The sequence below is a fragment of the Sander lucioperca genome, chromosome 22, assembly GCF_008315115.2.
Source record: "Sander lucioperca isolate FBNREF2018 chromosome 22, SLUC_FBN_1.2, whole genome shotgun sequence".
NCBI classification, from domain to species: domain Eukaryota; kingdom Metazoa; phylum Chordata; class Actinopteri; order Perciformes; family Percidae; genus Sander; species Sander lucioperca.
The window spans coordinates 23,755,079-23,778,873 of NC_050194.1; the positions used below are offsets into that span (position 1 = coordinate 23,755,079).

Below are 23,795 nucleotides of genomic sequence, written 5' to 3' on the forward strand. Positions count from 1 at the left end.
TACTGTAGTTTCAACATTATTCCTCCACATTTAATATGTTTACTTAGCACAAACAAGCGTCAACACGCCCGTATACACACGGATCCCGACACACAGACACGTACACACTCAGACAGAATGACAGCAGCCTCCAAGCTGTCTCCCTGTGAGGGATGCCCTGACTTTGTTGTTTGTCATCCATCCCACGCACTCCCGGGGGAAATGAATGCAGCAGACCGGCGAGAAAAAGAAGACGAGTCAGAGAGAAGCCCAGTCAGCCGTCGCCTTCCTCCTCAGCACTGGAAAATTACACTACCACCCACTAGTTCTGATCCAATAGTGTTCAGAGATAGTTTATTTTTAATGTGTGTGTTGTATAAGAGTGGGTCGCATGCTAAATGCAGTTTTATAGCAGTGTTATGGAATCAATTGTGCACATAAACTTTATATTTTAGAGAAATTATTATCATGCAAGTCATAATTTAATTTGAGTAAACAAAAATATATTCTGTTCTTAATTAATTTTTATGTGTGTTTGATAGAATCCATCCTCTTGGCTGTTAATAGATGAACAGTGATGCAAAACTGAGCGTGTGATCGCATTCAGATGAAGTTGCGTATCAAGTGATTTGGGAAACTGTAGTTTAACCTGAGCAGATACAATGTAGATATAAGGCCGGGTCATGCTGCAGAGTATCTGCTCTTGGCTTTACGTGGAAGTAGTGATTTATATGCAGCTTTAGATTAATAATTGTTCCTATGTTGTGGATTGATTGTTCTGTCTGAATTGTTTTTTTAGTTCTATTTGAGACAGGCTTCAAAATGGGTAACTTTTTCGTCCACCAGCCAAATCTCTACTGAATGTTCAAATATTACCAGCCACTCAAAAGATTACCATTGGGCTGGTGAGTGAAACAAATCTACCAGCAGCCACTTGTATATTTCACACCAGCATTTGGCTGGTAAACGGTGCTAATTTTGAACCCTGATTTTAGATATAATTTTAACTTTTGTTTTTTTTAATTGCACTGATGACAAACTGACTGAAAGAAACACTTTATTGTTTCTTCTGTGTATGCAAGTACTCAGTGAAATGACAAAGTGAATACTGAATACTTCAGGTCAGAGCTAGAGACTGATGTCCCCCGTCAGAAGGCCCAGTTGATTTATGCCGGCACAGCCTGATACCCACCGCAGGGCCGAGTGGTAAAAACATATTTTAACGTGAATACTGTGCTTCCAAAAAGAAAGCTCACCTAAATGTTGGCACTTTTTTAAGCTTTCATTAATTACTAAAATTGATTATGCGAAATAATTTCATTTGAATTATATTGTTGGACAGAATTCCAGATGAAATTGACCAAGTAGTTAATTTAAATTTTGTGAGAGGTGGCTGCACTTGTTGCATTATGGCATTATTTTCACAACATTTTTTGTATGTGATTTTCTTACTAAGCCAATTTATGCATGCAGTGTATTTGTAATTCAGCCAATAAAACCACAACTTTTACATGTATCTATGTTTTTGTGCATACAACTTTGATGATGCCCTTGCAACATAGTAAATAACAGATTAACAATATGACGGCATCAAAAATAACTACACGGACAGCACAGAGTCGTCACTCACGACATAGTCTGGATCAACGGAAGTAGATTTCCAGGATAAAGCCTTCTTTGCCCCTTCACCTTCCGCTTTCCGCGTGTTGCCGTTCTCCAAAATCTCGAAATCCCTTCACAAAATCCCCTCCGCAACAACAAACTTCGAGCTAGCGAGCTACACGCTGAAAATGACAAGTTTAAAAGAAAATGTGGATCATGCACCAAGGCAGACCTGCACGGTTCTTTCGGGGAATCATTGTAAAGATTTGCATAGAATACTTTTACGGCATTTATCTAACTGGGATGTTTTGGGACCGATTGATCCCATGCATTCATCTTCTTATTTTGTTCTCTCCAGGGGCTTTGAAGTCCTACCTGCGGGAGCTTCCTGAGCCGTTAATGACATACGAGCTCTACAACGACTGGATCCAGGCCTCCAAGTCTGTATCTTTTCATTTCATCACATTGTTGTTACATCAGTGGTGCTTTTCTTTTGAACCTTATCTTTAAGTTTCTACATGTTAAACCTCTGTTTTCTTTTCTGCAGCATTCAAGATCAAGACAAGAGACTGCAGGCTCTCCTCAACGCCTGTGAGAAACTACCCCCAGCTAACAACAACAACTTTAAGTGAGTCGCTGTTTCTATGTTTCACTCCTTGTGGTCCTCTCCTCCTCCTCACTCCTGGACCCTGATGGAAGTCAACCAACTAAAAATAGTTAGTCAGACTTCAGATAGACGTCATCTGTTGCACGAAGCTGTGGTGGTAAATATGACTAATATGCCATGAATTATATGATATAAGACTTTTTTCTCAAAAGTAAAAAAACACGACTGGCAGAGTAAGCCCAGTCAAACTGTTCCACTCTGTTCACTCTGTAGTTGCGGTTGGCATTTCACTGCAACACAACAAATTACTTACAGTAGCATAAAATTAGATGAGATGCCGTGGCATCTTAATGTGGCAGGAATCAATACTTAACACATCAGTCATGCTCCCGATAGTTTCCAAATGACTGCCGATGGCCTTTCCCTTCTCATTTCTCGCTCCACATCATTAAAAGTCCCATATCGTGCTCATTTTCAGGTTCATAGTTGTATTTTAAGTTCCTACAAGAACATGTTTACATGCTTTGAGCTTCAAAAAACACTTTATTTTTCTCATACTGTCTGTCTGAATATATACCTGTATTCACTGTCTGTTTGAAACGCTCCGTTTTAGCGACTGTCTCTTTAAGACCCCCTCCCGAAAAAGCCCAGTCTGCTCTGATTGGTCAGCGTTTCCGGGTCTTCTGCATCTGCGGTCATTGCAGCAGGGGAGTGACTGTAACGGCACTGTAGCTGCACTTTCTACCTATATATAGTAAAGTTGTGACATCACAGAAGTCCTGACGGCTCGCTTGAAGGCACAGTTTCTGAATACGGGCTGTGTGCATTTCTCTGTGGATTGAGCTATCCTTTCACGGTGTTTATATAGCTCCTCGACCTGCTCTATAATAACAAAAGACATGCAAATCTCACTTTTTAGAATATGGGACCTTTAACAAATCATAAATTATGAATAGTTTCCCCCTTTTTTTAAGGGACTGAGGGAGGGATCGCTCGTCTGTCGCTCTTCCTGAGGTTTCTTCCAATTTTTCCCTGTTAAAGGTTTTTTTGGGGGGAGTTTTTCCTTATCTGAAACAAGGGTTCAAGGGCGGAGGATGTCGTATGCTGCACAGATTGTACATTTGTGATATTGGGCTATAGAAATAAACTCTGCCATTGGTCCATGGAAACTCTAAGCTTCCTTCTAATTGACACCTGTCAGAAAGAAAACCTCAGTGTGAGAAAGAGGCCATAAGGCCAATGTGTTGCTGTATTTTCTGCTGGATTAAGGCGACCTGCGGATATTTGCTGAAGAGTTTATCTCTTGATCAAAAGGCACGACGAGGTAGAAGAGGAAGAGAGACGGGACGGGAGAGAAATTGAATGAGCAGAGATACTGCAGCACTTGTCAGTGTCATCATCGAATCGCACAAATAGGGCATATTTTTAGACAGTCCTCCACTGAGAAGACCTGTCAGGCCTGTCCAGATGATCGCTGCTCGCTGGAATGAGCTGCCTCATGTTCATTCAACTGTAGTTCAACCTCAGGATGAGTCATTCAGCTCGGCTGCTCTCAGAGAGCCACAGTAAACACACTGCCACAGTTTTGAATCTTAAAAAAATTGACTGAAACAGAGTGATAATACTTTGCTGTAATAATAACGTCAGTATGCTTCATGTGTTGAGGAAGCACAGTTTTCTTTCTAAGTCTTGGATTTGATCTTATTTAAAACTAAAAAAAGCATCGCCTGGATTACAGCTCTGTTACTTTCCAAGTTATTTACTTTACATGTCTCATTTTCACACATATAGCCTACTGAAGACATGACAAAGAAGAAGTAGATCTGTGGGAATGTGGCTTTACATTTTGGCTCAGTATCAACAGCTACTGTCCTCTAACCTGGACAGTGATCTCACTAACTAAATTTCCCGAAGTGTCTTCCATATCTGTTAGCTGCTAAGCTTCCTGCACTGACGCACTTTTAGTTTTATAAATCGCAGCAGTCCAATGAAAACTACTTTAAACTACTAAAATTGTTTTCATTTTGTATTTTTCAGATAAACTTGACTACTTCTGAAGTTAAATAAACCATTTAAAAACACATTGGGTTTCCTGTAAAATATATTCTTCTAACAAAGCTGAAAACAGCTGTTTTCTGGTCAGATTTTCAGACTGTGACAGAAAATTGAAATCACTTGTTGCTGAGGCACTGAACCCCTATGATGTTTCTCTTCTTCCTAAAGAAGTTGAATATACTTTGAAGTCCTTTTTAAGTAATGTTTTTTCATTGACTGACCGAGTTCCTGTATCTGTATTAACAGGTATTTGATCAAATTCCTCTCCAAACTGACCGAAGACCAGGATGTGAACAAGATGACGCCTGGAAACATCGCTATTGTCCTCGGGCCGAACCTGCTGTGGATGCACAACGAAGGGTAAGACAGCAGAGATGCACAGTCTTTATTAAGTCTCTATTTGTTTTTCTTTCCCTCTGCTGTCCAAAGGTCTCTCTTGCAAAAGAGATCTGTATCTTAATGAGATAACCTGCTTATGTAAAGGTTATATGTATCATATATATTGTCTATCAACTTGTTTTTGATGGAAGCTATATGATGATATGAAGACGCCATGTTTTTTTTTTATAACTGCACCATTCAATCAGAAAGAAATAGTCCAAATGTCATTTTACACACATTTCTCCTAAATTCAACCTAACATATTCGCTATCTTTTGAAACTCTGGGATCTCCACTAGAATTTAAATGAATTATGAGGGTTTCGGTTGCACTATAGGAGCTGCTTGTTTTGTATGACCCTGCATCATTTCAGTGAGGTTTATGGGGGTTAATTTGAGGGGAAAGAAGACAGCCAAATATATTTTCTTCAGCAAGAAAAGCTAGAAAAGAGAAGGACTCTGTATCCACAGGCGTTCGCTCATCGCAGCTCGGTTTCTTTTTCTGTGCTATTAACAAAATGACCAATAGGCACAAGGCTCCGACACATCTCCAGGAGACGTTTTTGTTTTTGGGGGCTTTTCCGCCTTAATTAGACAGGACAGCTAGGTGAGAAAGGGGAGAGAGAGGGGGGAACACATGCAGGAAAACGTAACAGGTCGGATTCAAACCCTGGACCTCTGCATCGAGGCATAAACCTCTCAGTATATGTGCGCCTGCTCTACCCACTGAGCCAACCCGGCCACATCCAGGAGACGTTTTTATCATTAAGTGCACTCGTGATGATGATTAGTAAGGAGTTTGGAAACGGTGAAGGACACCTCCCTTATATCTCTGTGTAAATCTTACAAACTCTTTATCCCTCTCTAACTTCTAATTAGTATTTTAATAGCCAACATTTCTGAAATGGTTTTAATTTTCTCCTTTTAATGGTTGTGTAATATCATGAAAATGTGCTAATCACCGCCTGAGTGTAAATCCTTACAATGCTCTAAGTCTCCTCTCTGTCCGCTGCAGAAACATCCCAGAGATGATGACCACAGTTTCCCTGCAGATCGTCGGCATCATCGAGCCCATCATCCAGCACGCTGACTGGTTCTTCCCTGGAGGTGAGGAGGGATAACACAAGAGGAAATAGAAAGGGAGGATCCACTTCTTCCCAATCGACTTCTTCTTTGAATTGTTTCTGTATCCCGTCCTTTTTCTTAGAAATCGAGTTCAACGTCACGGGGAACTACGGAAGCCCAGTCCACACCAACCACAACTCCAACTACAGCTCGATGCCGTCTCCGGACATGGAGCAGATGGAGCGGAAGCAGAACGACCAGAGTCGACGGCCGCTCAGCGTCGCCACGGACAACATGATGCTGGAGTTCTACAAGAAGGACGGGTATGACCCCTCTATCTCTACCGGGATTACATTCAAACATATTTAGCTGCAGAGTAACAGACAATGTGCGGAGTACAGGCTCATATAAAGCAGTTACAGAGAGATGGAAAGGTGGAGTAAGTGTTTAGATCTTTAGGTGACATTGCAGATTACTCTTAAAGACCACTGCACAGACAGTCTTTCATTGATCAGTTTTAGCATCAACTAGTCAGCAGGTTCAAGAATTAGTTTGGTATTTTGGGACACATTCAGTGGTGGAATGTAACTAAGTAGGCTACATTTATTCAAGTACTGTACTTAAATACAAATGTGAGGTATTTGTACTTTACTTGAGTCTTTTCTTTTCATACCACTTTCTACTTCTACTCCGCTACATTTCAGTGAGAAATATTGTCCTTTTTACTCCACTACATTCACCTGACAGCTTTAGTTACTAGTTACTTTACACATTAAGATTTCTGCACACCAAACACATTTAGTTTATACAATCTGATGTATTATTATAAATGAAACTAGCCAATAATATAACGGCCTACAAGTCCAGCTGAAATGATTAGACCGTTGAACACTTAGTTGAGTGACAGAACTATTTGGATCGTTTCCAGTTTCTAAAATGTTATGATTTTTTTTGCATCGAGTTCTTTTACTTTCAGTACTTTAAGTACATTTTCCTGATGACACATACTTTTACTTAAGTAACATTTTCAATTCAAGACTTTGACTTAACTAGTTGTAACAGAGTATTTTTACAGTGTGGTATTAGTACTTTTACTTAAGTAAAGAATCTGAATACTTATTCCACCACTGGACACATTTTCTTTTTTTGCCAATAGTTAGATGAGAAGATTGATTCCACTCTCATGTCTGTGTGTTAAGTTTGGAGCTAAAGCCAGGGGGAGGTTAGCTAAGCTTAGCATAAATCCTGGAAACGGGGGGAAACAGCTAGCCTAACTCTATCCAGACATAACCAAACACCCCCTACGAGCACCTATACAGCTCACTAATTACCATGTTATATCTAATTTGTTTAATCCCTACGAGCACAGAAATGTAAAAATTACAAGTTTGTAGTTTCTTACTCCAGAAAGTCTTCATGCTAAGCTAATGCTAAGCTAGGCTAATGGTTCTAGCTCCGTACTTAACAGACAAACATGTAAGAGTGATATCGATCTTCTCATCTAACTCTCGGCAAAAAAGCTAATATGTCCCAAAATGAGCAGGGGTTTTTGCCTGAGTAGTTTTTAACTGTTGCTGTTACCGCTTCCAAATGAGCTGCCAATTAAGAGTTCAATATGCTTGTAAAACATGAAAGATGACAGTTAAACCAGATCTGTGACATAAAACAACAAATCCAACAATCCAACAAAAAGTCAGAGGAAACTGGTCTTAAAACTCCCAGTGATACCACACACAATCATGTCACTCTGCCTCTGAATCAATCAGCGGTTGTCTCTACCGCTGTGGTGTCTCTACAGCTTCATTCAACGTGGAACCGACAAGTTAGCTTTAAAAAAAAAATCTAGACAAGGCTACTGTGAGGCATGTAAGGTCTTTATCATGACTGTCTGTTTGACAGGGTCGGACATGTGATGTAAGAGTGAAAGAATTCCCCACTGATTACACACGTTTCATGCGAGAGGTGACTTCAGTGTTTCACTATGAGGTGGACAGATACTGTATCGCTCTTTATCTGCAGCCTAGTGAGAGAAAGAGGAGAAAGAAGGAGATTACATTTAGTCTGTGAAATGAGGAATCTGACCGAATCCTCAAACTGTAGCGGAGGATTAGCTGAAAAACAGTCAGTGGCTTTCTTTCTCTTTCCTCTGTCTGTCTCTGTTTCTCTTTCTTTAATGCTTTAATACACCCTTGGTCTTATCAGGCCCTGCGGCTGAGCACTGCAGCACTGGGACCACAAGTAGCCCAGCTAATTAAACCTGGATCGAGAGAGAGAGAGAGAGAGAGAGAGAGAGAGAGAGAGAGAGAGAGAGAGAGAGAGTGTGTGTGTGTGTGTGTGTTGGATCTGATCAATAGAGCTCAGCTTTCAATAGAAACACACTCTCCAGATCCAGCAGGATCAGCACAGTGAGGCTGCCTTTGAAAGAGGTTTTTATGTACAAAAGATTTTAGATTTCGTTTGGTTTTTACAGTTGTGAAAGTAGGATTTAAAAATGTTACGTAGTTCTCAACCCTTTTTAAAAGTTAATGTTCAGAGACACTTAAATGTGCTGCTCTAGGGGATCTGTGAAGAATAAAACTGTTATAATTTCCCATCATTCCTTGTACCTGGACACACACTGCACTTACCCTCTACATTAATCTGGCCAGTGAGAATAATTTATTGGTAGTCTCTGGACATACAAGGTTACATATACAAGGCAGGTAAAAAGTGCATAGTGTGACAGTTTATTTTTGCTGCACTAACAAATCAGGTAATATAACTTTAAACCTTAAATGCTCCATGGACACAAAAATGTGGAAGATTATTTACTTTCTTGCCGAGAGTTATTGTTGTATAGAATATTGTTAAGGAGTTGTACCACGAATATGAAATTCTAAGACTAACAACATTGCAGTGGTGAGAAACCTCTCACATTTGTCTTTAATATTTGGAGGATTTTCTTGTATACTTTAGGGAAACTTTGACCTAATTAGCACATTAAATGGAACGATAATTTTCTCTCTGGGTTTTTGGCGTGGTTAAAGCACATTTCTCCTCTCAAATCGCTCTCCTCATTACACTCAGCGTGACTCTTATTCCTTGCAACCCCCCTGTCAGGCCAGCCTCCCAAATTTGCTCCTCCATCTTGGCTCTCGTCTTAAAAAGTTCCTCCTGCCAAAGTTCCTCTGCTGCTTTGATAACAGTGCTGTTAATGAGCTCCGTCTCTCCTCCATGATCCTTACTCCCTGTCCTCATTGTGCTTGTCTCTGTTTTTAACTACGCAGCATTAGGAAGATACAAAGGTACAGTATAGATCCTTTTCCCTCCCGAGTCATCCTCTCATCGGTCTATTCATTCATTCTCTTTGTCTCAGCTGCACGTTGACCGGAAGTGTCGGCCATTTGTTGTGTGTGTGTTTAATGCTCCAGTCAGGTCTGCCTGAAGTGGCACACTTGGACCCCTATAGTTCAATGTCTCCAACAGAGAGGGGTGACATGGACAAAGCAGGCCTTTCTTTCTGTGTTTACATAAGTAGCATCTTTCGCATCTGGGGCTGGATAAACTTGTTCAGCCTGTGAGTACAACAGCCTCTTGTTGTTTAGTCTCAGCCAACTACATCGATAAGGAAGTTAAAGTTTGACATTGGGGGAAGCTTATTCACTTTCTGCTAATGTTTAAATGTGAAGCTGCAGCCAAGTAGATTAGCTTAGCATTAAGACTGGAAGCATGGGGAAAACTGTTAGCCCGGCTCTCTCCAAAAATCAGCACCTCTAAAGCTCACTAATTAGGACGGAATTGTCAGGGTTTGTGCATTAGTAGGCTAGGACCCGAAATGCAGATTGGAGACGAGGAGGCAGCAGGAAGATTTTAAGGTTTAATAAACTAAAACAGGAAACTAAATGACACGACAGTGGAAACAAGACAACGAGGACTGAGAAAGACATGGTAGACATGCAGGGCAGGGCTACAGGGACACAAGGTACAGACAAGCACAGAAAACTCACAATAAACGAACAGAAAAAAAACCCAAATACTATCATATATCTAAAATAAAGTTACATAAGCAGAAGGTCTGAAGGCCCCTGGCCACAGAACATGACCGTGACAGGAAGGCTCCCTGTCATTCTTCAAAATGTTTTGAGTTTTACATGTATTCTACTCTGTTGTCTACAAGTATTTCAAACCACTGCAGCGTTGAGTAATATCCAGTTATACTTCTGCAGCATAAATCTATCTTTTGCTCTGGAAGTGCTCTGACTTATTTTGTCTTTTAACTTCCAGAAGTGGGAATGTACTGGGTTGTGAAGGTGGACTTCTGCTGCTTGTGATCACCTCGCACCTGCATTTTAGCAAATATCTAATCTGTTTTATAATACAACGTTCAGCCACAGCTGAAGACCACAGCTTGTAGTTTTTACATATCAATTTTTGTACAGATTGAACAAACAAGACAGGAGTATAGAGCAGATAAGATGTGCCCTATCTCACAATGTTGATACAGTATACATTTTCTTTCATTTTCTTCCCACGCTGACAGACAAATAAACAAACCAACAAACCAATGGACAACCCGTACTGGAAAAAAGGGGTTATTATTTATAATCTATCTGTGATAATCTATCTAACTTAATTATTGCGCTTTAGAAGTGCTGGTTGGCGGATTTTATTTTCCTTTGAACAGATCTAGGCTAGCAGTTTCCCCCTGTTTTTTTTTTTAGTCTTTATGCTAAGCTAAGCTAACTGGCTGCAGCTTTATTTTGAATGGACAGACATTAGTGGTTGCAATCTTCTCATCTAAACAAGAAAGAAAATAAATGCGTTTCCCAAATTATCAAACTACTCCTTTTAATAATTTTTTTGAATAACAAAGAGAACATAACGTCTTCATCTTCTTCGTGTTTATTTCATCCAAACTGCTCTTGTGTTGCAGTTATCAGAAGATTTACCATCTCACCTCCCTCATACATACAGTACATACATCGTCATCCTGCAGGAGAATCTGTCATAAAAAAAGGGAATTATACATTGAAGCGAGACATTGTGTAGATAAAATGTTGTTCTCTGTTGCTGCATGCTCAGGATCGTAAGTACACCCAAGCAAGGCTGTGTGGGTGGAGTAGAGTGAAGCTGATCCAGGGTCAGGTCTTTGTCAATAGGCCTACAGATGATGGACAGGGAAGCTTATCCTTTTCTAGCAGCCCTGACGATCTGTTTAGGGTGTGGACCCCCTACACACACACACACACACACACACACACACACACACACACACACACACACACACACACACACACTCCCTTGGTTTGATTGGCTGTGCATCTTTGTCCCACTGCAGCATGGGTGTCAGGGTGATGGACACTACTTGGGTGTCACGCAGGGGCTCGTCTTCTACGCGTAAAAGCTCTTCCACGCCACCGAGCGTGCATCCCCCTCTCCCGCCCACTGACGCTCTCATCCCCGAGCAGCCTGGGGATTTCTCTGCCTCCCCCTCCCCCACCCCTCCTCCCACTAACAGCGACCGAGCCAGGTAAGGCTGTCGTGCCCCCTTCCTGTTTCACATCCGCCCCTCCCCCACCACCTCACACACCTCCCACCTGCTGCTGCTCCCTCCCCGCCGCGTGTGCTGCTGCGCCCTGCAACTGACACCCACACAGCGCTGTCTGCTCCATGTTTTCTTGTGTGTTCTTGTTTTTTATTCCCCAAGAAATGCTCATTGTCACCTCCGTGTGAACCCCGGTGTCTCACCTCTGATGAAGCATGTCGTGTCAAACTTTGTGATTGAATTTTTCTTTCTTTGGTTATTTTTTCATCGTTGAATTTGTATTAGCCATGTGTGGAGAATTCTTTTTTCTGCCTGAGTTGTGTTTCTGTACATCTTTAGGCTGGGTTGTTACATAGGCCTGGAAAAAGTTCAGAAAAGTTCATCCATAGTTCAGTAGTTCATTGCTGCATGTGCATGAATTATGTATCTGTTTTGTTTTTGTCATTAGTCCAAGCATCATTAAAAGCATAACAGTCCATTGTCGCAAGGCCCTGCAATGGATGAGGTGATTGCCTTTTCTGTTTTATTTCATTACTGTGATTTGAAAACCATGGAGCACCTACTCTTTATTTCCTCTGAGCTGTTCCCTTGAACCTTTCTTGGAGCCCTTACTCCTCCCTTCTGACACAATAATTAATATCCACCTGACTTCCTCCCAAACTTAAACTTACAAATCAATAATCCCTGCTCTTAACCTCTAGATACTAACAAATTCCTCCACTTTAACAGCATTTCAGCTTCTGGAGACCAGCTCAATTCCCCATGAAACATTGATATGTTTATCATTGCAGCTCGGATGATGCATCCTCCAATTGGTCGGACTCCGGTTACGCCTACCCCTCCCCTGAGGAGGAGAGGCCGCCTCCCCCTTACCCCTCTTCCTCATCTTCCTCCTCCTCCTCCTCTTGCTCTTCCTACTCGCTCCCTCACCACCATTTCTATACCCGAGCACCTCCGGGTATGCGTCCAGTCGCTCCCAATCCCGAATCCGTGCCTCCCGGCCCGTCACCTCCCTCCCGTCGCTGTGGCTACAGCCCACCCTCACTCCCACACTCCCTCTGCCCATCCCCTCAGCCGCTTGACGTCAACTCCAACCCCAAACCAAATTCCTTGCACCTGCCCAAACAGGCCTCCCTGTCCGATGCTTCGCATGCCGCCCCGTCCGAAACGAATGGCTCCACCCTTTACATCAAACCCCCGCTCGTTGTTACTCGTCACGATCTGTTCCTGGGCTCCCCCAAACCCCCCAACACCCCCCTATCTGCTCCCCCTCCATGGGCAGCCTGTGCCTGTAGCCGGGAGAGAGGAGCCAAGCTGACTAGGTAAATACAGAACCCTGCTCAACTCGCTCGTACTTCCAACACAACTCACACACAAATGAAGAGATGAGAGAGGGGTGATGTGAGGCGAAAAGGGGAGGGGTGAGATTAAGATACTCCCAACAGCGCCTCCCTATTCTTTATTTTTTTATTTTTTAATAACCTTGGTTGTGCATCCGTCTCTCTCGGAATCAATGCTCTTAAGGAACTCCATTATCAGATCCATATTTTTAATATAATTGCCATGAATGCAATCCATAACTTTCCATGTTGCCAGGATATTCAGGAGGTGGTTGCCAGGCAACAAAGGAAATTCAAAGCTTTCAGTGCATACCATTATAAAAGTGGGCGGTAATGAGTCATACCAGTGGGCCCAGTTAGCCCTGAGTGGTACACTGCAAGATCAGAAGCTTAAAAATGAACAGAAACGACACAAAGAACACAGAAATCAGTTGAAGGGTAATTTTTGGGACCATATTTTTCCATGCATTTGTGTGTAAGTAACTGAACAAAAATCTTAAAAATTGGTCCAGTATTGAGCACAAACACTGTAACCGGCAAACTACTACACTAAAAGGGCTGTTTTTGCCACTGAGAGGCTCAGATTATTGTGTCTATTAATAAGTGTCTGACAACATTATGGAAATATTTCCCTACAGAGATATACATTTTTGTTTTAGGAGTAAAATCCTTTTTGTTTAACATGAAACATCTCCGAAATCGTCACTGCTAAACTCACCAGACTCTATTTAAATAAACACAAATAAATACTTTTAGCGTGTATAGAGCCAGCCCATTTTTCACATGTAAATGGTTGATTTAAGGGTTTATTTCAACCAAAACCAGAGTGGTGATTGTTGGAACAGTGAAAAGAGCCAAGACAGCTTTTAATATTTTTATTTTGTTTCTGTCAACTTTGAATGAAGTGTGTTTTACGATGATAAAATGACTGTTTATTTAAATGGAGTCTGGTGAGTTTGGCGATAGCGATTTCGTGGCTGTTGTTTAGTTTAAACAAAAAGGATCTTACTCTTTAACAAAAAGGTCTATCTCTGTAGGGATCATTTTCATAATGTTGTTGTTGACACTTAGAATAATAATCTGAGCATGTCGGTGGAAAATTGTCGTTGCCCATTAACGTTACATTCTAGCTTGTCTTGCTTAATACTGGGCCAATTTCAACAATTGTTGTTCCCATCAGCCACTTAAGGCCGTTACAGACCAACCAGACAGCCGACCGTTGGCAGAGAAGGCAGTTGGACTGATCAGTCTCCCCGAGTTGGTCAAAAAAGTGCCTCGGAACACACCAAAGAGACGAGACGTAATACGCCTCCATAACAGCAGGCGGCGCTAATCTGTATTGTCGCCCAAAAAATGAAAACCGGGAGCTGATTGGACAAATGCGTCACGTGGGTCTGGCTGCTGCTTCCGGATTTTGGATTTTTCAACCGGCCATTAATGGCGACTCATTCAGAATACGATCTCATATTGTACTAAAATAGTTCACCGAAACGTGTTTCTGAAAACATTTTAAGAGAGAAATAGGCCGTGCAGTTGCTGAATCTTTCTTCATTTCAGATCGACAAAGGTCAGTTTAAAAGATTTCCATCAGATTTGGAGAGGCTTAATCACGGTCATCCCGCTCGCCATTTCCGGGTGAGTCCCGACTGCCCTGTCTCTGACTGAGCATGTCAGGTTGGCCAAAATGAAGGCTGACGGCTCCTCCAACGGACGACGGCACGGAACACACCAAACAGACTCGAGTCACCGACCTCGCCAGACTGTCCATTGGACGATTATCGGCCCGGTGTGTAACTGCCTTTAGACACGCAAAGATGGGGAAAAAATCTAGGTTGAAAAAAAAATGGCGTTACCCTTTAATGACATTATTATATTTGACATTGTGCCCAAAGATGCTTATTTGCATTGCTCCACTCCGTCTTTAAATCCCGGCAACTTCAATCATCCATTCATGCCTCATCTGCTGAGAGTCAGTCAGAGTATAAACTGGTTATGTTTTGACCTTCAGGCCATCTTCCCATTGGCATTCTGGCTGCACTGCGCTGTAAAAGTAAGAAAAATCCATTAAGCCATCAGGGTTTATTTGGGATTTTTGAAGTGCTTCTGCTGCGCCGCTGTATAGACTACATCTTTGCCTGCAACAGTGTTCACTCAGGCAGTTTGACATTGAACTATGGGTGCTCTCATATTTTTTCTTTATATGCCATGAGATTTATGGACACAGGGAAGAGACATGCATGGGGCAGGTTGTAATTCCTCTGTGTTTTTCTTCTCCTTCACTGTGTCCTCAGTACTCTAAAGAACAAGGAGCTGTCTCCAGTGATCGGACAGAAGGGACTCCAGGGGACGATGACCTCTAGTGGACAGTCTGATCACAGCCCACTCACCCTGAGGAGAGGTAATGAGGCTGCCCAGGCATTAGGGCCCATTCAGACCAGAACAAGCGATCTGGCGATTCACTGCAGGGTTGTGCGGCGGTGGGGGTGTCAAATGACCTATTTTTGTGACGTCCTCCTGTTGTGTTCTTTAACCCCACAATGTAGCACATGTAGACTTTATACTTCACAAGTATTGTTTTCTGTCAGATCGTTGATAGATCTCGACATTTCCCGACCCCACTTGAAGGCAGCTTCAACCTCAGTTAGAAGCACAGAGTTGGAAAGATGAGGCATTTAAAAAGCAGGAAGGTCTAATGAAAGACACTATTATGGGATTTATAGGATCCAGCATCTCTGAACTCATACTCAAGACTAAAAGTCAGGATATCGCTTCGCTTTTCTTTAATTTATAGTCTCTTGCAAGCCTCCCAACTATAACTAAATATACTATATTTGGGGGTGGCAGTATCTCAGTCCGTAGGGACTTGGGTTGGGAACCGGAGGGTCGCTGGTTCAAGTCCCAGTACGGACCAAAGTACAGAGTGTGGATTGGTAGCTGGAGAGATGCCAGTTCAACTCCTGGGCACTGTCAGGTGCTCTTGAGCAAGGCACTGTACCCCCCCAGCACTAGCAGCCCACTCACTCTGACATCTCTCCATTTGTGCATGAATAGGTCCTGAGCATGTGTGTGTATTTCAGGCCTGTGTGTAGTGATTTCTAACAAACAGAGTGTAAATTGTAATTTCCCCACTGGGGATCAATAAACAGTATGAATTATTATTATTATAAAAATAAATAATTTGAGTATCTCTTTAATTAAGCCAGAGACACAGAGTCATGTATCTCCTAAAATAAGGTTTTTAATGTATTCCTTGTGCAGCCTGTGAGAGAGAGAGAGAACATCTTCTTGCTCCCCGCTGTTCTCCTGCAGTGACTCTGCTCCATCTTGCACAACAGGTGTAAAATATCACTGCAGTTTTGTAATATTTATCTAACAGAGATCTATTTATTATGTTTTGTGATAATTTTTTATTGGTATTTACAAAAAATGAAATAGTCTGAGGTTACAAGTTGATCGCCTATAAATTAAATGAATATATTTACAAATGTACATTCAAAAATACAAAATAAATTTGAACGAAGAAAACAATAAATAAATAGATAAATAAAATAAAAAATTATTTCCTCCATCCCTCAAATCGCTCCTTGTGTTGGAGTTCTAACCTCCGGTGGATTTGTGAGGACTATGGTTAACTGCTCCTCAGATCTCTGCAGGGTAAATCCAGACAGCTAGCTAGACTATCTGTCCAATCTGAGTTTTCTGTTGCACGACTAAAACTACTTTTGAACGTCCACGTTCCACCAAAACAAGTTCCTTCCCGAGTCTATTTTGCAGAGGCACCGTGGCTCTGTCCGGCGCTTAGCGGCGCCCAAGACAATTGTGATTGGTTTAAAGAAATGTCATTAAACCAGAGCATGTTTTTCTCCCATCCAGGAATGGTCTGGCAATGCGAGACTATTTTGTTGGTAATCTTTTTGCTTCCGTGCTGTGTCTTGTTTTGTGCTAAGTTCTGCTCTGCTCGTGTTGTCTTTCTTTCTTGTTTATGTGTATTTTAAAAAGCCTTTTTAACATTGATGCCAGGGAACCACAGATGAAAAATAGCCTTTTGGCTAATTCGTGCATTTTTAACCCATGTATGCGTCTTAATAATGTGCACTGTCCCCTTCTTAAATAAACTGAATCGAATTGTCTCTCTGCAGCTAAGAAGCTGGCCCCGATCCCACCTAAAGCCCCGTACTGCCAGTCAGGAGCCATGTCTGACCAGTCGACAGGTCAGCCGTCTCCAGTCAGCCTGTCGCCCACCCCTCCCAGCACGCCCTCCCCGTACAGCTTCAGCTACCCGCAGGGATACGCCACCATTGGCTCCCCGGGACAGATCCAGATGGCCACCACCCCGTGTCTCTCCTCTCCACCCTCGCTGGCCGGGACTCTCACCAAGACTCGGCCGACCCCGAAGCCGCCTCGACAGAGGCCCAGCTTACCTCCTCCTCAGCCCCCCAGCACGCCGGGCACCAGCCCCCAGCCTCTGGACCATTCCACAGGCCTCCTGGACGGTTTGTCTCCTGGGGAGAGCATGTCCACAGGTAAGGTGTATAAAAGAGATTACAACACATCACTACACGTGCACACCTTGACTCGGCTGTTAATTTAAGTATAGCTATTATTTTTGTACTTTTACTTTAGCTGTTAACTCCACTGCATTTATCAGAGCCCATTAATTACCGGTTAATTTGAAGATTGATGTTGTATTTTGAGAAATGTAATTTATTTTCACGATTCAAGTTTGTTTGCTTCAAGAAAACATTCAGTGCTTGTTTGACCAGCAGCTATTACAAGATAACAGGCCATGGATTCAAGGCCCTTAGTTAGCATAAACATTTGAAAACAGATTTCCACCTAGGGGTGTATGAATAATTGCATGCCAAGGTAACAAATGCTGTACTTTATACTCACTGCTGGTCATTTACAGGATGCTACTCTGTATCAGGTTGAATGGAGTGACACAAACATAAATCTGCACTAAAACATGTTCATTTTGTGTTGGCTATTCCTGAACTGAATATTCTCTTTATCTTTTTATATACCTCAACGTCAATACTTGTTTCTAAGTATGTGTTCGTCTAATTTTCCGCTTCTGTCGACTGCTCTTATTGTCTCACTTACAGCGGTATGAGCCGAGAGGTTCAGTGTGATTCAGTGTGTGAGAGGGACTTTTAGGGTAAGCAGGAGTTCCTGTGCTAAAGCCTCACCCCCCCACCCCCCATCCCTCCAATCCCTCTGCCATCTCAGCCGAACATGGAGCCAGCTCACAGTCGAGTGAGGTTGCCAGTAGACGCAGACTTTGGATCAGATTTCTATCTGATTCGCCGCTCTACTGCAGCCTCACTCTTGAGCCTCTCCTTACGTGCCAACACATGACTTCTCATTATACCGAGCGGCTGTGTTCAGTCCAGCTTTAATCCGTTTTTTGGCCTTTGCATGGTGGCTGAGACTGATGCGATGCATGGCTTAAACAGACCGGGGCGGACACCAAAAACCTCCAACAGGGTACCCGCGGGTTCTTAAATTTAATATTCCAAACAATAAGGCCTTAAAAGTATTACATTTAATTAACGATAGTCTAAAAAAAAGTATTTTCCTTTCGTAGGATTAAATGAATACAGTAACGCCACAAATAAATAATTTCCAGGATAAAACCATCACTGAAGCATCTGGGATATTATATAACATTACATTATATTACATATCGCATCTTGCCCAGGTGGAACTAGTTGTAACAACTCCTACTGCACTAGTTTCATTTTTTATTATTGGTTTTGTTTTGTATTTTCAGTTAATAGCAACAAGAGTTCTTAATGCAACCAATATTCATTTTATGAGTACAAACACACTTCACAAAGCTGTTGTCTATTAAGTACGAATGTGAGTATTATAATAACATTTTTTGTTCAATTAAGGTAACGTTACTTGTTAAATAAATATTTTCTCAGGATTTAAATCCACACTGATTTTCCGTTATATGGCCATGGAGTTGGCGTTACATTTTATCCTAGGTGGTATTAAAGGTCTTTTAAAAGTCTTACATACCCTGCTCCAACAATCTCTGCCCTTAGGATTCCCACCCATAATGCCCTGCTCCAGCTGCCCCCCCCCCCTCCCCCCAACACACACACACACACACACACACACACACACACACACTCATGCTCCACTCCACAGTGTTGTGCCTCACCGCCCACTGCTGTTCCCCAGTCAGCACACTTCCTGTCTGTGCAGGTGTTCATCACACACGTCACACTGTGGATGTTGTTTGATTTGCATCATACTGAGGTCAATATACAGTATTAGTTTATACATGAGTATAACTAACTACATTGATCTGGTGGTTTTGGGTTTTGACCGTGTTTACTAGATGAATTAGTCATCGATCACGTCTGAATGAGGGGTAAGCAGTAGGGATGCACCTTATTGATAATGCTTTTTATTTATTATTGATTTAATGATTTCTTGCATCCAATAACGATGCAACAATACTGATGATGATAGATATTTGTCATTTAATCGCCATTTTATCATTAAAGGGGCACTCCACAGATTTCACACATAAAGATTAGTTTATTAATCACTCAACCTGTGAAAACAGTTAATAATTATTCTATTTGTTCTCTGGGAGCTTTTTTTTTATGTCTGAAGAAATTGATTTAAGATTGAAAAATCTAAAAATCTGCATTATTAACTCGGGGTGAAAGAGTGTGAAAGATGAGGCCAGGGAAAGACTCAATACATTAATAAATGACTTAGTTGTATTATGGGAATTGTAGGCTCTAGGGTTTTGAAGCTTGACACATGCTATAGGGGCTAAACGTCAGAGTACTTCAGCCTCTGCAGAACCAGTTTTGTATTTATTTTTTTAAATCTGCCACTAACTTTATTGAAATACAAAATCTCTAAATACTAAATATTTTGTTTTTCTGCAGCTGGTAACACAAAATTAAACCCATGAAATCAGATAAAAACAGAAAAAAGGAAAGAAAGGTTTAGACAATTAAAAGCCAGAGAATAAAAGGGCATCTTAAATTACGATTAAAAGCAGTGCATGGCCAAAATGTACGTATGCCGACACCCCCGTTGCGTACTTTGAATGTTGTGTATCGTGCACCCCTATCATGCATTCTTTTTTATTTATCATACTGTAATGAATGGTTTGAACTAATTATGACCGACCTGCTGTTTGTAACATCATCCAGCATCGATGAATCCACATCTGGAATGATCTGTCTGTCTGTCTGTCTCTACAACCTCTATTTCTTTCTCAAATGACCAGTATTTTTTTTTTCTTTCACTCATGTCTGTCTGTGTGTTTCTGCTCTGCCAGATTCTCTCTGCAACTTGGACATCCCCATCATTGACGTGGACCTGGACTGTATTTTTGACTTGCCCCACATCTCCCCCTTCAGGAACTCAGTGGCACGGTTTGAGTCGTCCAACAACAGAGCGGAGTCGGAGGAAGAGTGCGAGAGTACAGTGCTATGACGCCACTGAGTCCCCTTCCTCCCTCCCCCACCCGTCAGCTGATTTAATGAAACCCAACGCTACTGCTGCACCGTCTCACTCAACAACAACAACAACAACAACAACAACAACAGAAAAACTCCACACACTCAATCGTTGACCTTTCACCTCTCCAGCTGGATTTCTTCAGCCTCACTCTGGATCTCATCCTCACACCTCACCTGTACTCGATCCAGAGGGCTCGACTGGTAAAAACATTTAGAAAATAACAAAAAATACGCACCTAAAAGAAATCCTGATCTCATGAGGCGTTAGCGACAATATTGTCAGGGGACTTTTGATCGGACACACAATTTGACATTTTAATGTTGGCTGTTTTATTTAATGTTTTATGTTTCTTTCTGCCTTATTTTGATTCACTTGCAATATTGCCTTTAACTTCGCACACGAGACTGGAAACAGGCTGCTGGGAGGAACGAGTGCTCTTTGCTGCTGCCGCTGCTTCTCGTGAGTTCATTTTAAGAAGGAAGAACAACACAGTACTGTACATCTGTCCTGCCAACACGTTCTCTTTCTGTTTATCTCCCATCATCCTTCATTCCTCAGGGGTATCAGTTGAAATGCCTTGCTGTGGCATGTGGTGGCAAACACACCCCCCCCCCCGAATTTCTGTCCCACCTGAGCGTTCACTGTGAGTGTGCCAGTATGTCGTTTTGGAAAGTGTGTGTGTGTGTGTGTGTGTGTGTGTGTGTGTGTGTGTGTGTGTGTGTGTGTGTTTATATGTGTTTGGTAATTGTACTTTATGATGTTGCACTGTTGGCGTCGTGGAGCATAAACAGGAATGCATGTTTTAGAGATTTAGGAAAATAATTCCCAGGTTGCAAAGAGCTCAATCACACAATCAGGATATGAATCACTGAATATTTATTGTTTATATTGTACATTTTCAGAATATATGATACAATTAACATTTTAAATCAAATCAGATCATATTTTGTATCTACAGGAGAGCTATAAAGACAGTTTCCTCCACATAGAATTGAGTAGATGCTGTCAGGGAGCTATTAAACATATGAGATGCATAGTTTATGAAAGGTACAGAATGCAAAAGGTCTAGTAAGCTGGAGAATTAACAACTCCATGTGATTACACACAATTATTTTGGCAGCAAGCTTACAAGTTTACGTGGGATACTTCATTTTCCCATGTCGAGTAATTTTCGAGAACGTGGAGCTGAATCCGCAGAGAGACATTGATGCCTGGAGTGTGCCAACAGAACATATGCTCAAATTAATAATTATTAATTGTCCAGCTGTTTTGTATTGGCAGGAGTGTGGCCAATCAGAGCTCCTGCTGCTGCTCTGAGGGTTGAACTTTCTTTAAAGGTGCCCTGTGGAGTTTTCTTATAAATGAACAAAAGTTATGTTTACATTCAGTGTTTCTCTTGAAACACAAAAAAATATCTTGAATGCATTTTCTTCCCCATAAAACATTAGCAAAGCCAAATTCAAAAAAATGAAAAAATTTTTTTTTTGAATTGTGCATTGTTTACATCCGAGTTTGGTAGCTTGCAGTCTTTTACTTCTCTGCTTTTGCTATGCTTCCTTGCACATTACTGCCACCAACTGTGGATCAGCAGAATAGCACGGGAATCGGCAGCAGGATGTAACTTTTGTCCCACCGAAATTGCATCACCCACTCGGAATAACATTGCTCCATAGCGTTGCTAGTGGTCAAAACTCCACAGGATACCTTTAATGTTAAGATGTCATACAGTACTGCTTAAGTGACAATTAAATAGAGCCACATCTTCGCCCTGGCTACATACGTAGGTACGTGGATCCACCGACCCTATGCCGTAGCCTGACGTGCACCTCTTGAAAAATGTAACCACACGTCGCAGCGACACACGTCGCAGCATCACACGTCGCTCGGCCGTGGCTTGGTAGCTTTGCATGTCCCCCGACTCATTTCCTGGTTCTCCTTCTCCATAAACAACATGAAATCAAGGAGAGGGTTAACTTCTCCTGCTCCAGATTTCCCACCGTGGTCAGAAAGAACAGAGGAGACACTTTGTTTCTCTCACTATGACTCTCGAGCCCTCCGAAGCTAATCACCGTCACTCTCTCACTCGCTCTACCACACACTCCCCCCACACGCACACACACACACACACACACACACACACACACACATATGCCGGCTCGACGCACACACCAACGCACAAGTATAAACTTCAGGCCACTTACTGTACGTAGGCTACGGCGACAGCTCTGCGTGGAGCCTCCGCAGGACCATCAGTCACGCTTTAGTGATCACAAAATGGAAATTGCAAATGTTGAAGCAAGAAACAAACGAAACGTGAGATGGAATATGATAGAATAGAAAGACAAAACTTGAATAATGAAATGTAAAATAATAAAAAGAGCCTTTTTAGAATTAATTTGAATAGGACAGAAATAAGGAGCTTGGTAAACAAGTGAACCAAGCTGTTAACACAACACTGACATATTATTGCCTTTTAAAGTTGATGAACGTGTTAGCAATTTACACATGCAGCAGACACGAAGCAACATCTTCCTTCATTTGGAGGTATCTCTCTTCTTTAGCTCTGATTGTTAGCTCAACCAACTCTTGAGGGAAACATCTGTCTCTTTAGCTGCTAAATGCTCCTCTATGTTCAACAGTCTGTCTGCTGTTTGCTGCTGAGCAGGTAGTGTACAGCGTAGTATTTCACTGAAAACAGCAGCCTGCTGCAGCCGAAAACAAACTCTACAAGAGCTCCGAGAGTGAAGCAGAACGCTTGAAACCAAAACAGTGTATTAAATGATTATAATTAAACAGGTGAAATTAAAACTCAAAACTATAATTACTCTGATGGCACACTTCAGGCTCCACATGGGACGGCGTGTTATAAACATCTGGAGAGCCATCCCTGACAAGGCGTTGTTCAGCTGAGCGAGAGCATGCAGGCACAAGAAGTAGTCCTCCTGCCCTGAGGTATAATGACATCCTGTCATATCATAACAAAGAACTGAAAACAGTCACAGTCCCAGAAACTAAGGTGCTATTTTTGTCAACAACAAAAAAAAAAAAAGCTGCAGCCTCAGTTGCAAAAACAAGCACACTTTTCTTTCTGACAGTGCAGTTTCAGTTTCATCCACCTCTCCATTGCAGTTCATAGGAACCCTGTGTGATGATGCTGATATTTTTGGTCTATATAAGTGAACCAGAGGCAAGTGCAAAGATATGTGTATATGTGTTTATTTTGATGAGAGTATTTATACAGATATATTTCTGAATACTTTTTACTGAAGAGTTGTGATTGTTTCCACTACACATGAATCTCATCTAAAAAAAAAGAAAAAAGAAACATGCATTCAAACACGGGACCAGAATTTCCCTGCTGTCGCATCAAAACCTTTTCAGGAATCGGGAGGTTTAAGAGAAAACTTGAAAATCAATAAAACTGGAGTAACAAGGTTTGCATACGACAGCAGCAGTTTGTTATTTGCCTTGCGGTGGGTTTTAATGTGACCTATCCAGATTTGAAAGACTTTCCATTTCGTCCTGAGAACATCCGCGACGCATGGCCTCAAAGTCACTGTGCTGCTCTGCCGTCCTCTTTCTTTAAAGTGCGATAATATTATTCACAGGACTTTTGTAAATACTGGAGCCTCTGCACATACATGTTGTGTATATAGTGACAGGGGAGAAATTTAAATATATATATATATATAGATATATGAATATGCTGTATTGAGAAATATAAATGACGATGAACATTATAAC

General features: G+C 41.8%; 1 protein-coding gene across 13 annotated transcripts in view; it reads left to right on the top strand.

Annotated features, from left to right (window-relative positions):
* The window catches only part of LOC116061283 (rho GTPase-activating protein 44), a 98,419-nt gene extending 76,908 nt beyond the window's left edge, over positions 1-21,511 (top strand). For 4 of the 13 annotated variants that reach the window (XM_035997887.1, XM_035997888.1, XM_035997885.1 and 1 more), the window contains exons 12-23: positions 1,940-2,021; positions 2,129-2,209; positions 4,490-4,603; positions 5,638-5,729; positions 5,830-6,010; positions 8,954-8,971; positions 11,005-11,196; positions 11,660-11,716; positions 12,003-12,533; positions 14,843-14,949; positions 16,691-17,074; positions 19,867-21,511. In XM_035997887.1, coding sequence (XP_035853780.1) covers positions 1,940-2,021; positions 2,129-2,209; positions 4,490-4,603; positions 5,638-5,729; positions 5,830-6,010; positions 8,954-8,971; positions 11,005-11,196; positions 11,660-11,716; positions 12,003-12,533; positions 14,843-14,949; positions 16,691-17,074; positions 19,867-20,024 — 1,997 coding nt within the window. In that variant the 3' untranslated portion in view covers positions 20,025-21,511. Of the gene's footprint in view, positions 1-1,939; positions 2,022-2,128; positions 2,210-4,489; positions 4,604-5,637; positions 5,730-5,829; positions 6,011-8,953; positions 8,972-11,004; positions 11,197-11,659; positions 11,717-12,002; positions 12,534-14,842; positions 14,950-16,690; positions 17,075-17,656; positions 17,710-19,866 lie in introns of all 13 variants that reach the window. The other 9 variants (XM_035997891.1, XM_035997890.1, XM_035997889.1 and 6 more) reach the window with 9 other exon arrangements.
* Positions 21,512-23,795: the final 2,284 nt, after the last annotated feature.